Consider the following 17,932-nt stretch of genomic DNA (forward strand, 5'->3'; position numbering starts at 1 on the left):
AGACTAGAGACGGCACAGAGTGCAGTGCTTCTAACAGTGAGAAGTTCAGGCTGAATCGGTTACTGAATTTCAAGAGTTCCAGTAATTTTGGTACCAAAATTACTGTAGTTTTGCATCTTTCACTAGTTTATCTAGGCAAAAAAAAGTTTCCAGAAAAATATTCTTATTTCTAAAGTTTAAATCACATAAGCTACTGCTGTAGACTATAAATGTGTCAGTCCAGACTGCTACAGTAATAAACCTTAAAAAAAATCAAAATCATCTCACTTTCAGCATTTTGAGAGCAGGTGGGAAAGTTGCTCTACAACCAGCTCCTATATTTACAGCCTTGGTAGTTATTTGGTCAGTTTGCATGCCTGCTAAGACATTCAGAGCTGGAAAACTGTCCATAATTGTCCTTTATTGGGATTCCTGCATCTTCAGGTATGGTCTACATTGGACTACTTACATTGTCACTCATGGGGTGTGGAGCTTCTCCCATTGACATAGGGTATGTCTACACTATGGGATTATTCTGATTTTACATAAACTGTTTCTTTAAAAACAGATTGTATAAGGTTGAGTGCACATGGCCCCACTAAGCACATTAATTCGGCAGTGTGTGTCCATGTACTGAGGCTAGCGTTGATTTCCAGAGCGTTGCATTGTGGGTAGCTATCCCATAGTTCCGTTTCCCCCGCCCATTGGAATTCTGGGTTGAGATCACAATGCATGACGGAGCAAAAACAGTGTTGCGGCTGATTCTGGGCAAATGTCATCACTCAATCCTTCCTCCGTGAAAGCAACGTCAGACAATCATTTCGTGCCCTTTTTCTCTGGATTGCCCTGGCAGATGCCATAGCATAGTAACCATGGATCCCATTTAGCCTTTTTTCCACTGTCACCGTTGTGTACCGGATGCTGCTGACAGAGGCAGTACTGCAGTGCTACACAGCAGCATTCATTTGCTTTTGCAAGGCAACAAAGATGGTTACCAGCCCTACTGCACTGTCTGCTGCTTTGGAAATTGGTGATGATGGTTACCAGTCATATTGTACTGTCTGCTGCTGTCATGGGTGCTCCTGGCTGGTCTTGCTGAGGTCGGCCAGGGGCGCATGGACAAAAATGGGAATGACTTCCCAGGTCATTCCCTTCTTTATGTTTTGTCTAAAAATAGAGTCAGTCCTGCCTAGAATATGGGGCAAGTCTACTAGAGAACCAGAGAGCACAGCCGCTCTGAGTCAGAGTCCCAGATATCCGGCAGAAATGATGAGCTGCATGCCATTCTATGGGGTGCCCCTGCAACAACCCCACCCATTGCTTCCCTCCTCCCACACCCTTCCTGGGCTACTGTGGCAGTTATCTCCCCATTTGTGTGATGAAGTAATAAAGAATGCAGGAATAAGAAACACTGACTTTTTAGTGAGATAAAATGAGGGGCAGGCAGCCTCCAGCCGCTATGATATTCCAGGCAGGACATCTCCATTATTCATTAAAGGGTGGGGGTGGGGGGAAGAGGAGCACAGCCTCCCGCTGCTATGATAGTGCAGAATCTCCATTAGACATGAAGGGGGTGGGGGGAGAAAGAAGAGCTCAGCTTCCAGCTGCTATGAGGACAGTTACCAGCCCTATTGCACCACCTGGCCAGGACAATCTCCAGGACACAAAGCTTAAAGAAGGGAATGACCGGGAGTCATTCCCATTTTTGCCCAGGAACCCCCGGCCAACCTCACTGAGGCCAGCCAGGAGCACTCACAGGATGACGACGAGAATGGCTATCAGCCATTTTGTACTGTACTGTCTGCCACCAGGGAGGGGAGGGGAGGAGAGAGGATGCTGCTGTTTAGCACTGCAGCACTCAGTCTACCAGCAGCATCCAGTAGATATATGGTGACAATGAAGAGAGGTGAGAAATGATTTTTTCCCCCTTTTCTTTGGGGGGGGGGGTAAATTGACATTTTCCCTGAACCGCTAACGACAATGTTTTTGACCCTTCAGGCACTGGGAGCTCAGCCAAGAATGCAAATGCTTTTCAGAGACTGCAGGAACTGTGGGACAGCTCGAGTCCTCAGTCCCCCCCTCCCTCCATAAGCGTCCATTTGATTCTTTGGCTTTCCGTTACGCTTGTCACACAGCACTGTGTTGAGTCCCTGCTATGGCCTCTGTCTATCCTAGCCTGGAGATTTTTTCAAATGCTCTGTCATTTTGTCTTCTGGAACGGAGCTCTGATAGAACAGATTTGTCTCCCCATACAGCGATCAGATCCTGTATCTCCCGTACGGCCCATGCTAGAGCTCTTTTTGGATTTGGGATTCCATGGCCACCCGTGCTGATCAGCGCTCCATGCTGGGCAAGCAGGAAATGAAATTCAAAAGTTCGCAGGGCATTTCCTATCTACCTGGCCAGTGCATCTGAGTTCAGATTGCTTCCCAGAGCAGTCACAATGAGGCACTGTGGGATATTGCCAGGCAGCCAATACCATCGAATTGCGGCCACACTAACCCTAATCCCACGTGGCAATATGGGTTGTGTGGACGGGTGCAGGGTTAAATCAGTTTAACGCTGCTAAATTCGGAATAAACGCATAGTGTAGACCAGGCCATAGTTCCAGTACTGCCTCTCCGAGAGGTAGATTAGTATGTTAATAGGAGAACTCTTCTCCCGTTGGTGTAGGCGTGCCTTCATTTAAGTGCTCCAGCTATTCCAATGCAACATTTTAAGTGCAGACTGGGATCGGCAACCTTTCGGAAGTGGTGTGCCGTGTCTTCATTTATTCACTCTAATTTAAGGTTTTGCGTGCCAGTAACACATTAACCTTTTTAGAATGTCTCTTTCTACAAGTCTATAATATATAACTAAACTATTTGTTGTATGTAAAGTAAATAAGGTTTCAGAATGTTTAAGAAGCTGCATTTAAAATTAAATTAAAATGCAGAGCCCCCTAGACTGGTGGCCAGGACCCAGGCAGTGTGAGTGCCACTGAAAATCAGCTTGCGTGCTGCCTTTGGCACCCATGCCATAGGTTGCCTACCCCTGGTGTAGGACTTACATCAGAGACAGTACACTGGATTCCAGGCTGACCCAGTATGGCAATTCCTGTGTTCAAATTTCATAAGCATCTGATGTTATACAAATCGTTTGATAGAGAAAGATTGTAGATTCCATACTAGGTTGAAAAATTGTAGCCAATCTTTTTTCCAGCAACCGAGTGGGGGAGGAGGGCATGTGCATGTGGTAAACCAGAAGGATAACCAGATGCACTAACCACTTGGGATTACAAGGCAGGAGTGTGAATGGGACAGATTAAGCCATACCTTGTAAAGTGACTATTTTACAAGTAACTGACTCTGCCTCGAGTAGCATTTCCTCACAGTTGAAGATTTGCCGAAGTTCTGATGCAGCAAAACTGAGAATTTGTGGGTTATTGCAAAATGGTCAGGGTAAAAAGAAAGTTTTGAAACACTGAATTAGCACCACAGGCTAACAGATATCAACTGAAGAGATCTGAGAGTACTTCACATTAGACAGTGTTGGCTCTTATCAGGAAAAATAAAAAGCTCAAAGTATGACAGTAACATTAGAGAAGATTCTAGAACCTGTCCTTCTCCAGCCAGAACCCTGCCCTGCCCCGCCCCCCTCTCCCCCACACTTTAATGAATGCATGAAATATGAATATTTGAGATTTGGCCTACTTGAGACGAAATTACTTGAGGCCTCATGCTTTCCTTGTACAGTAAATACTCTACCACACTCTAAATCAAACATTAATCCTTTACATCTTAAAAACTTCCACTCCACTGTAGTGCATATGAAAAAGGAAAAGATTGTGGAGTCACATAATAGGTGCATTTAACTTATATGATTTTAACTATTCATGCTCAGCAAAACAAAATAAGGAAAACTCTTTAAATACTGTACTTGTAATATAGCCAATTCTGCCCACCATTTCACTCAATGAGCATTTGACTATAATGCTATTTTCACCTTATATGCTGACATCAGAACCTAACCCCCACATAAGATGCGACTCCCCTGTATTCCCTTCGTTCAAAGGTTATACTTGTTATTTAGAAGGCCTCCATCCTAGTCAAGGACATTTGAAATGCAAATCAGCAACATTGTGATTTTTAGCTGTGACAGAACACATTAACATTGCAAGAACCTGCTGCTGAAAAAAAAAAAAAAAGCAACAGCAGCTCTGCACTCTGTGCATGGTGGGGGCTCAGAGGCCTGCTAGTAATGAGTCCCAGAGAAGGGCAGTTCCTGATTCAAGCCAAGAAGGCCTGCTGAGCAGAGCTGAGAAAGGAGAACAGACCTGGCTGCAGCGGTGTTAAGAACAGGTGAGAGACAAGAGAGACGGAAAAGAAAGTAGCTGAAAGTCACTGGGTTTAGGGAGTTAAGCAAGGAGGAGCTCTGAACCCAACCTGGCCTAGAGACTTCTAGGGCTAGGGACATCGAAGGCATCTAGCAGTCTTTGAGATCTCATTTACTATCCCAACTGGGATAAGAAGTCAACAGTTAGTAGCCCTTTTCCAAAATATGCTTTCACTCCACTTTCCAGTTAACAAGTGGAAGTCCAATCAGCTTCATTCAACCCATTTTGAACTGTGGGGAAAGCAGCCAGGGGTCTTGGAAGAACCAACATTCTGTAAGCTTTTGTTTTGAAATGCCTTCCCCACACCACATAACCCCTGGGGATAAATGGTCAGAGGTGAAGTCCAGGGTAAGCACCACCAGTAACGGGTGCTGTCTCCAAGATCAAAACCACTCTCACAGAAACCTCCACTGCTGAATTGCAATGGACTGGAGTGGCTCAATCTCATTCCCTTCCATGCATTCCAAGCTGCATTCTGAGTCACTGCACACCTGTGATTAGTTTATTAGGTCTGACACTCTCCCTTCTGGGAACTTTCTTCCTCAAAAGAAAATTTGAATATTTAATGGTGCCAGACTGATTTCCCTAGAGCCTGATGGCCTCTATTTATCCACAGAACAGGTACCGCATGCACAACAGTAATATGAGCTTCCCTACCCATGCACTGCTAACTTGCCTCAACCCTGTCTTGAGGAGACCACATGTATAGGCAAGGAAATGAATCTATTCTCTCACCCATTCAACCTAAAGCCCACTTTCAGCAGCTGAAGCCCCTCAGCATCCCTTATCCCACCAATCCTTTCCTGGCAATTCCATCTCCTTTCATTCCTTGACACATGAAGTTGTCTAAGACTCAAGAAATCATTCAATGCAATGCTTTGACACTATCTTACTACAGAGGTAAATACAATGGTCATAAAACTTCTCATTCAAAAGTTTAAAAATAACCTGACTATTTGTAGGATAAAATGGTCACCAGAAATGCAGCAGGATGCAATACTTCATATGCTACAGGGAGAATTGATCCATATGCTGGGTTATGGGAAGAACAAATGATCAGCCTGAAAACAGAAGGACCGAGGATTTGGCTTAGTTTCATGAGAGAAAGGACTATGGGGGAGGGAGGGTGGGGAAAGGGTCAGACAAGAAAGAGGATCTCAGGACAGACATGATGTCAGTTAGGTGCAGAGGAATGGGAAGGCTGCATCAGATGACAAGGGTAAAACAATTGAAGGCAAATTTTTACTCCACAAACAAAATATCATTAACAATCTTTGGCCTCGGCGTGCTAATGAGGCTTACACGTGCAATGTGAATACCTAGGCTGGAACCAGACTGCCACTCCTGTGCACAGGCCAAAACTGCTGTCATATAAACTACATTTCATTACTAGCAATAAGACAGACAAAGTTTGGATCTGGACTTTCCCAAAGCACAGGTTGTTTGAATCTGGATTTTGGCTTTGACCATCTCTCTAATGCTCTAGTCTAGTTATGCAATAGTGAACTAGCAGTGAATGGTTATGAGATATTAAATTCTCTACAGAGCTGAAGTATCTCAAAGACGGGCAATGCTACCCCATGACCCCTGTAGGCAGGTTCATCAAATTATAAAAAGCTTTAGGAAGAGAGTTTGCTTGGAAAGCAAAAAAAAAAAAACCAATCATATTTTTATGAAGAGCCTATAAAGACAAAAGTGGTATAGTTTCAGAGGAGAAATTTTCAAAGTTGATTCATACCCATAGTTTGAAGAGCTCCAGAAAAAGATCCTGTTCTTTTGGTGCTGGAAGCATTTTGTATAACTACTCCTAATTAATATCTTAAGAATCTTTCTGGTTTTTAACTCTTACCATATAACAACCCTTTAAAGCCATAGTTTAACACTCTCCTTCTTGTTAGTTTTCAGTTTAGAGAATTTTACTTCCTCTACACTGCAGTGTGTAATTACTTCTTTCGAATTGTCATTGCAGAGAGTGGCATCAACCAGGTTTACTTCCATTTCTATTTTGTTCTGAATAAGTGGTTAAGCACTTATCCTCATTGCAGACATATTTAGAAATACTTTCCCTTGACTCAAAGTTTCTCCCACAGCTTTCTGGCTGAAACAGTTTTCCTAGCTTTGAAATCCACATCTAACATACTTTCCAGTTTGCTTTTCATGCCATTGTTTGGGGCCTTCTTCTGTCAATATTTACTGAAGGAGGACTAGGATGTAGGAGTTGATTGTTCTCTTCCCAGGACATCTTGGTCAACAGAAACACACCTCCAGCTAGAGTCAGATTCCAAGGCCAGAAGGGACTGTTGTGATCATCTAGTCTGACCTGCCGTATAACACAGGCCACAGAATTGCCTTAGGAAATTTGAGAGCAGATCTTTCAGGAAAAGCCATCAACTAGTGATTTCACCACATCCCATGGAAACCACTGAACAATTTAATTACCCTCACTGTTAATTTATGCCTTATTTCTAGTCTGAATTGGTCTTGCCTCAAGTTCCAGCCATTGGACTAGTACTGCAATTATAAAATATGCTCTAACACAGGGACGCATGAAACAGCAAATCTATTTATGTTTGAAAGCTTATTCCACAGCAATCTTTCAGCACAGATGTGTCATTTATGTACATCTGGGGTAGGGAAATCTGCAGGGGTCAGAGTTCAGCTCTTTATAGTGAAGAGGACTGTAAGAATCTATATAAAACAAAAAACTCTGAAGTCTCCAAACAGGGTTCACTTACATTAGGTCAGTAAAATGAATCTACCCACTGGGGCATTGTTTTAATGTTTCTAAGTGGGACAAAGTAAAATCTTCCATCTCAATTCTATATGCCATTAATTCAATGGCATAGCACTTCTCCCTCCCAGATGAAGTTGCCCTGTGGGAGGGAGTAGTTGCTCACATGCTCAAGCCAGTAAAAATGCCTGAATACAACAGCTTTCACATGTCACTGAATCCAGGTGGTCCAGGCAAGGACTCAGGGCCCTTCAGAAAGTGTGCAGACGAGGAAGATTACATGCATCTTTTAAAACTGAAGCAAGACTGTTCCAGGACAGAATAGTAACCCAGTTGGTTCCTGTCAAGGCAATCAGAAAGTTTTAGGTACCTGGCCTGGGGTAGATAGAGCTAAGTATTGTAAGAGGCAAAAGTGTATGAAGTTTATAGAAATGGAAATACCTTTCCATTGTTCTTTTATTCAAAGCACACTAGAAAGTGAGACTTGCTTACACAGGGTCAATAGAAGACTCGAACAGAACCTCAGAAATCCTATATTCCCAATAGTCTGCGCCAAATAATTCCCAGGCAGATTTCCTTTTCCGAGCTTCCTCAGTATTTATTTTACACATCCATAAAAGCACAGAGGGATACTCTGTAAGGAAAAGAGGGAGTTCTTTCACCTCACAGCTGTTTCTCAAGGGTGTTGGGAGTTACAGATCTGGAAACAAATCAAGGTGAAGTGTGCATTTGGCCAGGATTTTCAAAAATGGGTCTCCTACAGTCCATATTTAGGTGCCTCTAAAAACTGGCCTGTTTTTCCAAAAGCAACAAATATCCAGAAGCTCTGTCTAGCTATCAATAGAAGTGAGAAACATCTGTGTTTGAATAAGTTTGATCTTGTTTCATTCCCACAGCAATACTCTTTGTGGAAAGTTTGCCTCACTTTTAGGGGAAAATATATATCACAGGACTTTCCAGAAGTCATCTTTTAAGATTTTTTTTTTTTTTAAAAACTCACCCAAACTGATGCCATGATATGATTGTTTCACTGAATCTGAAAAACAGATATTAATAGAATTAGACAGTGCTAATTTATATTTACTGATAACTTTGTTTTTTATTATCAGCCTTCCAATGTTAAAAAATTAAAAACATGGCAGAAAACACCTTATACTGAGAGCGAAGGTGAAAGGATTAAAATAAAACTAAACTAAACTCTCTCAGGAAACTATAAAGCTCTGTTGTCTTGGATCATACTTTATATGCTATCAGAGCACAAATACAGAGTTTTGGAGTCTGAAGATAGAACCTTACATGGATTTTTTCCATTTGGCAGACACTGTAAACATACTTGCTCAGCTCAATGTTTTGTTTAAAAGAAATCCTCCTGCCTTTCCTGATATTATAAAAACAAAAATCTGGAAAAATGTCTTAATGGTTGGCAGACTCCTCTCCCTCCTCCCCCTTATCAGCTCTGGTCTGTGCACTTGTCCACAACTTCTACCCTGACCGGGATAGCCTCGTTTATTAACTCTGATTTCACCTCCTCCTGCAAACTGAGCTCTCTTTGCTGAATTAGGTTCAAGGTGGCTTAACTGAATCAAGACAGTTTGTAACCTCCATTGGCAGGAACATTTTAGGATGACAGGAGGAGGACTCTTTTGAAAAGAGTACAAACCTTGGGTCCTTTCCCCTTACAGCTTTACCGTTCTGAACATCCCCACTGATTTCAATGGCATTTCTTACAGGAGAATTACTCATGAGTAAAGATTGCAGGACTCAGTCCTAAGTTAACTGGTTCCTCACTCTGACAGGAGTTTTGAATTTGTTTGTTGGTTTATTTATATTGCTTCAGATACACATGACTAATGCTGAAACATATCCGTTTCTTTCACCATACTTATTTCATCCTACAGTAAAATTCCACTCACGCACAGGAGCGCATAGCCACCTTTTCATCGGGCATTTCTAGGTTCCTCCAAGATTCTGCATCACCCCAAGAAGTTTGAGATTTGACTTAATTTTGTCATTTGAAGATATGAAGTTGAAGTTTCTTATAAATAAGTAAGCACAGATGAGACTTTAGACTGGATATTTTTATTTTGTATTCTTATCAAAACCAGTGGATTTTAGCTTTGTTCATCTACTGGCTGGAATTCTTGGACCCTTTGGTCATAAGAACAGCCATACTGGGTCAGACCAAAGGTCCATCTAGCCCAGTATCCTGTCTGCGGACAGCAGCCAATGCCAGGTGACCCAGAGGGAATGAGCAGAACAGGTAATCAAATGATCCATCCCCTCTCACACGTCTAGTTAGCCGAACTACTATCAAGCATAAGAAAACCAAATGACAGATGCTATCAGTTAAACTCAGTAAATCTCACATGAAGAATCACCGCCACTATGTGAAATCCTGTTTTTAAGCAATTTCTTTAAAAGAGCACTGTCAGGCAGCTTGTTTCCTCAAGGTAGGTTTTATTTTAAAAACTGGATTTAAAAACAATAAAAATCTCTGTTACTACAAATGTGTTCAGGAAGTATTTCTCTTTCAGTCTTTGTAAGTCCCATACATCAAGGCTGTAGGAGCTACCCCTGAAAATGAAACTGAATAGTCCAGCAGTTCCAAAGCTACTTGTGTGTTTGGGGCCTACATTTACAGAACACTTGTTGATAATCTATGGCCAACTGGTTGATCACACAGCACTGGCTGTTCCTCCTTGTTTCCAGCTCCCTGATCATGTTAAAAAAAGCTAAAATACATATTAAATCACTCCCTTAATATTGTTCCATGTACATAATTGCAGAGTTGCCAGTCACTTGCCAATGAGAAGGTAGGTAGCCCAGAAGGGAAGATGCGACTATATCAAAGAACCCCTGCAGGCTATCCAGGAGAGGGTTAAGGACAGGCAGTGCACAAGCACCTGGTGAATAATAAGGTTTCATTTAGGCCAGCAGTGGGTTCAAATCTCGGGCTCCCTAAAGGCAGGGGTGTGGCGTGGCTTGGCTTGCCCCCAAACACTTCCGAAGTTCAGGGGTGCAAGGGAGGTGGGGTCATCGGCTGCTAGCTGCCCCCCCAGCACAGATTTCACTCTCACCCACTGGTGCAAGCGGTCTGGGACGGGACAGGGGTAGAGACCCAGAACCACCCCCCCAGCCGCGTGGGAACGCAACACGCAGCGGAAACCGAGCAGTAGCTACGGGGCCTGGGGCAGCTCTGCGGGGAAAGCGCAGTCGCGCCCCCCACCCCCGGCTTCGGCAGCGCCTGACACAGCGGCGGAGGCGAGCGGCCCCTGGAACAGCACCAGGCGGGCTCCCCCACGGAGACACGTACCTGGAAGTCCCCGCAAACCACCCGCGGCGAGAGCAGCTGCAAACGGCGCCCGGAGCAGGAGACAGAGAGTAGCGGGCGCCGCCCAGACCCGCCCCCAGCGCAGGCTCCACCTGCCCAGCAAGGGTAAGAGGAAAACTCTCCCCACTGCTCCACCCCATCCCAGCAGCTCCCTTTCCTGTCTCTTGCCCTTCCTCCCAGGCTCTTCCAGTCTTAGGGCAGCTGCTCTCTCCTTCTTGCAGTCCTTAGGCAAGGGGGTGGGTGTGTGAAGCTGAACTTAAATATATTTTTAACCTTTCTAACAAAATTGAACACAGATGCGTTGAATTGAGTCATTTTCACCCCCTCCCCCTTTTAGACGTCCTAAAGCCAAGGCAGATTTTCTCTCTCTTCTGCATTTGTGAATAGAATGGCTGTGAAAACACCACAGCTGGACTGGCAACAAATTGATTGAAATATTGGGGTTTGGTTGCTCTGTGAAGGTTCATGGTGTGATCACTCACAAAGAAAGTGGAGCGTGGAATAGTGGGTGCAACACTGGCAGCCACTGGGCTGGCTAAGAAATCTTTTGTCACCCTGGCCAGTCACAGCCCACTACGTGATGCAAGCAATATTTGCAGATTAGAAGGTGGGGTGGGTGGGTGAGGTGTGGGAGAATATTCTGCAGCTATAAAGGTTTGGTTTGGGGGAGTCGCATATTCCAGCTATTTCAGAAAGGCATAGTGGTGGCAGGAACACATCACCTGGGGTGTCTTGAGAAGTATTTTGTCATTTATAACCATTTCGGCAGCGGATCCCGAGGTGGAAGGACCCCCCCGCCATGGGTCTTTGGGGCACTTCAGCGGCGGGTCCTGGAGTAGAAGGACCCCGCCCGCCACCAAATTGCCACGGAAGATACTCTGGGAGCCCGAGCCCTGTGAAAGTTTTCTGGGGCCCCCGGAGCGAGTGAAGGACCCCGCTCCAGGGGCCCCTGCAGGGCCTGGGGCAAATTGCCCTACTTGCCCCCTCCGTCCCCCTGGGCAGCCCTGCCCTAGTGTGAAATCAAATGCCAGCAAGACTCTATTTATCCATGGGAGATGCAGGAACCAGATCAGGCAGCCAATGTGAGCTGTATGGAGAGTCCCCCTTGTTGTAGGAAAGGGGTGGGGTCAAGCTGCCTCTGCAGCACTTTGTCCCCTTGTTTTTGGCCTGACAAAGGGTCCAGGATTAGCAAACTGTGGCCACGGTGAGGATGAGCTAATGTGAAAAGGGACATACACAAACCCCTAACCCCAGCCTTGTGGACATGCATGTTAGGAAGGCATGTTCTCTTATATAGCTCCCTTTGTGCTAGGAAAACCACTTTACCCACAGTGGACTTCTAGACAACAATGGCTAAGGAAAGACCTGACAACACAGCTACATTGTCAGGGAGCCATGGGAGCGCAGGAGTTCCTGGTGCTGGGCTGGTGACACACTGAAGAACCCACACTCCTAGTCTCCCACTGATCCCACAGGATACATGAGCTCTGGGATAGAACTCTGGATGGTTCATGGTTGGGGGAGAGGCAAAACGTCTGTCCTCTCTCTGATGGTATTTACTGCCCCATCTCCCTTAATGAGCATTTCAGTGGAAGAGTGATTCGGGTCTCAGTGATGGTACTTCCCTTCCCTTTTGCCCCCTGCTTGGCACTGGCCCCAGGTGACCCATGGGGTGACTACCAACAGGGCCTTAACCTTACTGTTTAGGTACCTGTCAGATGGAATGTTTGTATCTTAAGATTCCATGGCAGTTGGGAGTGGCAGTTGGGCAGTACAGGACAGAGAGGGGAGACCTAGAGTCCCATTGCCTCTCCCAAGCTGACCAGAAGTCTCATAGCACTGAGGGGGCTGCTGGGCATTGCCTATGTCCCGAGAAATCCAGCATCACCAGGTTTCACACTCCCTGCTCTTGGGCATGGGACCTGTTATCCCTTCAGGACAGAAGAGGCTTTTCCTGCCTCACCAGCATCAGCTGCCACCCAACCACCATCTCGCATTTTAGAGGCAGCCGGAACAGCATCCTGGCTGGACCAGCGGCACTCAGCCCAGAAGTGTCAGACTGGACTGGACCCAAACAGAGGCCCCAGGATGGATAATAGTGACTTTGTGGGGGAATGGGAGGACCACTGTATTTGCTAGGAAGGTGTATGTGGCAACCTAAACTCAAGGAGGCTGTTGACTGTGTGGGTAGATTAAGGCAACACAATCGGAGTGATAGTCTCTGAGAGAATGTGCTGGCTGTAGCTTAGGAGACCTGAAAGGAAGAAAAGAGCATTGAGGGCTTGAAGTGTGTACAGTTGAGAAAGAATGGTCCTATAATTAGGGTGCTAACCATGTTCTGCCACAGACTTCCTGTGGGACCACTTATCATCTTTGTGCTTCAGTTCCCTATAGCACTTCCTTGCCTCAAAGGTGTGTCGTGAGGATATATACACTAATGATTGTGAGGTGTTCAGATACCACGATAACGGGAGCCATATAAGTTCCTTTGGTTAGAGCTGGTTGGGATTTTTCTACTGGAATAAAAAAATGCCCTTTTCCAACCTGATAAGTACTGGTATCAGGGCACAAGCAACTTAACTCTTGTCAAGATTTTTGTAGGCATTAAAGCAAAGGAGTGCTTAAGGAGGGATTTGAAGGAAGATAATGAAGTATCTTTGCGGTTGTTTATGGGGAGCTCCTCCCAAGCGTGAGGAGCTGCATGGGAGAAGGCATAAAGGGGCTTTTTTTGAAAATGTGACGGGTGATGGCATAAAGGTGCTTTTTTGAAAATGTAACAGGTGGGTGATGGAACTGGAGTCAGCATTTTGATAGTGAATGAGAGATGATAGGAAAGGTGGGGATAGGCCACAATGGAGCTTGAAAATGAAAAAAGGCAGCTGATAGTTGACACAATAGAGAAGGGGCAGACAGAAGAGGGACACAGAGAGAGAGGACATGATCAAAGTGATGGGCTATAAAAATGATCTTTGCTGCAGCAATCTGAGAAAATATGAGCAGGCAAGCTTGTCTTTGTCAAGGTGTGACCTTAAGAGTACCCCAGTGCCAGATAGTGCACTGTTGTCATGATATATACCCAAAAAGAGGCATGTAACATCTCACTGGAAAACTAATAACTCACTGATCATTAATATTCTTGTGTGATGCATGTAAAGTTAACCACAAAGAACTTTATAGATGTGCTGTAAATACGTGACTAAAATGTATTTGAATCAGATAGATTGGACGGAATTAATAAATACGTTTTTTCTCCAGACAAAGAAAAGAGGCCAATACCTCAGACCATGTGTGGATAAGTTCAATGGGCTATTCATTTGTATCAGAGGTTGCAGGAAGAGATCATTAGCATTGTAAAAATAATCAGTGGGAGAGGAACCGGCCAAGTGTCTACATCAGGCAGGGGAAAGGAACTTTGTATGGGGATACCCTTCAAAAGAATACAATTCATGTACTATCATGAAAGGAGGAGCGAACTCCTGAGTTATCCTTCACGTGAGGAAACAAAGAAACCAAGGACTTTGAGCTCTGTGAAGGGTCCTGGCTAAAAACTGGTCAGCCATGTTGGACAAATGGTAAGAAAAACATCTTTGAACAAAGGACAAAGTTATATTGAAGTCTTAGAAGCATTCTTATTTTTGTTGGCTTGTACCCATTTCTATCATTCTTCCTTATGTTTGATATCACTTAAACCTATGCCTTTTTAATGAAATTTACTTTTACTATAACCAACTCAGTGCTTTGATTGAGCTAGTGTTTGTTAACCCCAGGTAAGATAATAAGCTGCTATTTACTGTCTCTTCAGTGGAGTAACAAATTTGATAAGGTTTTGTGAGTGTTACAGTAAGAAGGAGCTGTGCATGGCAGAAAGATTTCTATGAGGAATTTAGGATTTGGGATTTACTAATTGTTACCTGCTAGGCAAGGTTTGGACAAGTAGGTGTGTCAGGGAGCTGACTAGTAGCTTAGCGGTAGCAAAGCTCTCACTTGCTGAGGCTGAGAGCGGTAACACACAATTTTTGGGTACCCCAGGAGATCCCTGAGAAAAGGATGTTGCAGTAATCAAGTCATGAGGGGTTGAGAGCCTGGATAAGTTTTAGCTGTGTGGATGGATAGAAAAGGCCATATCTTAGAGGTGTTCTGCAAAAAAATAAAAATAAAATCTGCAACATTTAGACATACTCTGGATGTCTGGATACCTAGATTATACAGAAGTATAATCCAATAACCTCTTAAATAGCCACTTTTATTCATGCCTTAAAAGTGTTAGCACTGACCAGTAACTTTGGGAACTGAATTTCTTTCCAAGAAATTTTTGTCATAGACTTCAGTGGGCTTTCAATCAGCCCATGACTGTTGATATCTGCTGTCCCTTTGGCTTCTATTTAATCATTTAGGTACTTGTACTTCTGGTTCTGAAATAATATTTTGAAGAGATATTGGACTTGGAAGAGAGAAAGCAAGGATAACTGGAGCAGGGGAGGAAATAACTTGGCTTGGACACTGAAACTGCCTATTCACTATGCATATAGTGTGTAACAAACTTTCTGATATCATTGTTGTGTCAAGTGGTATTACCATAGCATTTTGAACCCTGCAGGCCAGTGAACCAGGAAAAGTCGGAGACTGAGTATATTTGAGATCTTATAGCTCATCGACAGCACTATTTAAATAATTTTAATACCAGAAGTGATCAGATAATATGGTGATGAGCACAATGTAGGCAGTCAGATAAGTTATAGCTGGTTGACAGATCTTTGTATTTTTGACCGTCTTGGGCAATGGGCTTTTTGGCCTCTTCTTCCATGGGTTATGTTTTCCTTTTGGAAATTGTTGGAGGAATGGATGGTCAGTGATTGTGAGCCTTTTGAAGGATAGAGAATGAAACTTCTGCCCTTCGTAAGGATTCCACAGAATTCATTTGCTGAGGGAGGAACAATGGCATTCAGAGGAGGAACAGTCTCCAGAAGTTTTTTCTTCATCTTCTACATCACCAGATGATTCAGTTTTCAGAGTGTTGGAGAGCTTTTCACAAATAAGCTGAATAAGATGACCCAATTTTAGGGGAACATACCTTTTTATTCCTCAGTTCAAATCAAGCCTCCTGCGTGAGTTGACATTCCTGAACAAAGGGAAAAGAAATGAGTCACCCTCCCTATTAATGTAGAGTATCCGGAACCTGAGAGAGAGATGGGCTCACTCTGTTTCACTGCCATGTGTCCCTAAAGATGGGGTTGCATTTTTTTCCCAGCACCCTGTCCTAACTTCCCGTTTAGATTCTGGAGCTTTGTAGAGTTTGAAACCACTCCAGACCCTGATGTCCTTTGTTCATCTCTTAATCTTTGCTATGTGTAATTCCACATCTTGATAATGAAAAGGCACAGGAAATACTGCAGGGGCAGATCTAGATAAGAATATTTTCAGTACAATGTGCACCCTTCTGGGTTGCTGAGATTATCAGATAGGTTCACTATGTGTGGTGGCTGCACACTTTCATTGTTAACTTTACAGATGTACCTTTATACAAAGGCTTGCTTGAAAGAATATGGTCTGATCAAACTGCTTGACACCTTGAAAATATTGCACGCGGTCTTCAGTGGGGGTGTAAGTAGAAAAGTCAGTTCTGAATCCTGCTCAGCTTCTGACATTTTTAGAGGCTTTTTTGGATTCCAGATGGACTCTTGTTTGTCTGCTTCAAGAGAGATTTAATCTTTAGGAGGCTGTGACGTGTCGAAGCAGCCATTTGATGAAATTTTTCTTATGGGTTACTGGGACTGGTGGCTTCAAGCACTGTTGTGAGGGTTTGCTTGCATGCACTTTAGAATAGAGTTAACTCACTTTGCACCTGAGAAATTCAGACTTGCTATAGTCCCTGCTCAGAATATCTAAGATTCACTTCTGAGGTGATACCTTCTGCGGTCTTTTTCTCTCCACAGATTGTTAATGCTTACCGACCTCCTATACTGGGGATTGGCAGAGGGAATGTTATGAAAGAGAAAGTTCTCAAAATATATTTACTAAGATTTTCAAAAGAAACTGGTGATTCTGGGTGTATGAGTGTTTGGGCATCCAATTTGAAATACCTGAAAGAGACCCGATTCTTTAAAAGTTCCTGCAGATGCATTTTAGGCTGCACAGTGTCCGGGTAATAATTTGTGTTTACCCTGTTGTGCCTGGATGGAAAATCATGATTTAACAATTAGGTCTGTGTCAGGAGACAGTGGCTGGCCCTATGAAGGACACCTGGAAAAATTCAGAGGCCAGTTAAGAATTGAAATAGGGTATGTTTCCCACACAGGAGTCAAAGGGAGGCTTTCCAGATTAAAACACGAAGCTCAGCAGGTGACTGTGTCTGTTCCTCCCTCCATAGGGAGTTCATCCAATTTGACATCTGTTTAATCAGATTTATTATGAAGGGTCTTGTGTTTCTGACAGTGAAATAAATATTTGGATATTGGAGAGAGTGAGCAAGATATGAGGGCAGGAAGGAGATAGTTTAGTTTGGACACAGCACGTGCATATTCATCACATATATAGTAATGTAACTGCTTTGCTTCTGTCATTACTTATGACAAGTTGTGATGAAAATCTGGCTCTTCTGAATAAGTGATTTCTTGTGTGGTGGATGCAGCTGGATCAGTCACCAGGAGAGGATTGGGGCAGCTGGAAGGGGAGATGGGAGGCCACATCATCCAAGTGAAAATTTCATTTTGCACTTTCCAAACGGCTGTTACAAGTTTCAGTTCAATACTAAGGGCTTGTCTACATCACAAAGTTGCAGCGCTGGTGAGGGGGTTACAGCGCTGCAACTTAGGAGGTGTACACATCTGCAGGGCATCACCAGCGCTGCAACTCCCTGTTTGCAGCGCTGGCCGTACTCCCGTTTTGTCTCGGGTGTAGAGGATCCAGCGCTGGTGATCCAGCGCTGGTAATCAAGTGTAGACACTTACCAGCGCTTTTCTTGACCTCCGTGGAATAAGCAGGTATCCCAGCATACCTGAGGAAGCGTCTGGTAATCAAGCAGGTCTCCTTCCCTGCGGTTTGCAGGGGGGTTCGGGGAACGCGAGAGCAAACCGCGGCGAAGCTGGTCTCCTTCCCCGGTTTGCTCTCGCGTTCCCCGAACCCCCGTGCAAGCAGGTCTCCTTCCCTGCGGTTTGCAGGGGGGTTCGGGGAACGCGAGAGCAAACCGCGGCGAAGCTGGTCTCCTTCCCCGGTTTGCTCTCGCATTCCCCGAACCCCCCTTGAAGCCGCCCAACAGCGCTGCAGTGTGGCCACATCTAACACCACTTGCAGCGCTGGTTGCTGTAAGTGTGGCCACTCTGCAGCGCTGGCCCTATACAGCTGTACTAATACAGCTGTAACAACCAGCGCTGCAAAATTGTAGATGTAGACATACCCTAAGTATGGCAGTGGAGGAAAGTGTCTGATGGATCTAATTCTGAAGCAGTACAGCAATGAAATGAAATGAAAGAAAGAAGAGTTGAAACTGCTAGAGGTCAGTTGAAGGGATCTGATAGAG

General features: G+C 44.4%; 1 protein-coding gene across 1 annotated transcript in view; it reads right to left on the reverse strand.

Annotated features, from left to right (window-relative positions):
• ANXA3 (annexin A3) overlaps positions 1-10,496 on the reverse strand; it is a 34,760-nt gene extending 24,264 nt beyond the window's left edge. The window contains exons 1-2 of the mRNA XM_030565120.1: positions 10,399-10,496; positions 8,086-8,121 (exon numbers count right to left, since the gene is read on the reverse strand). Coding sequence (XP_030420980.1) covers positions 8,086-8,100 — 15 coding nt within the window. The 5' untranslated portion in view covers positions 8,101-8,121; positions 10,399-10,496. The remainder of the gene's footprint in view (positions 1-8,085; positions 8,122-10,398) is intronic.
• Positions 10,497-17,932: the final 7,436 nt, after the last annotated feature.

The sequence above is a fragment of the Gopherus evgoodei genome, chromosome 5 (genome assembly GCF_007399415.2).
Source record: "Gopherus evgoodei ecotype Sinaloan lineage chromosome 5, rGopEvg1_v1.p, whole genome shotgun sequence".
NCBI lineage: Eukaryota > Metazoa > Chordata > Testudines > Testudinidae > Gopherus > Gopherus evgoodei.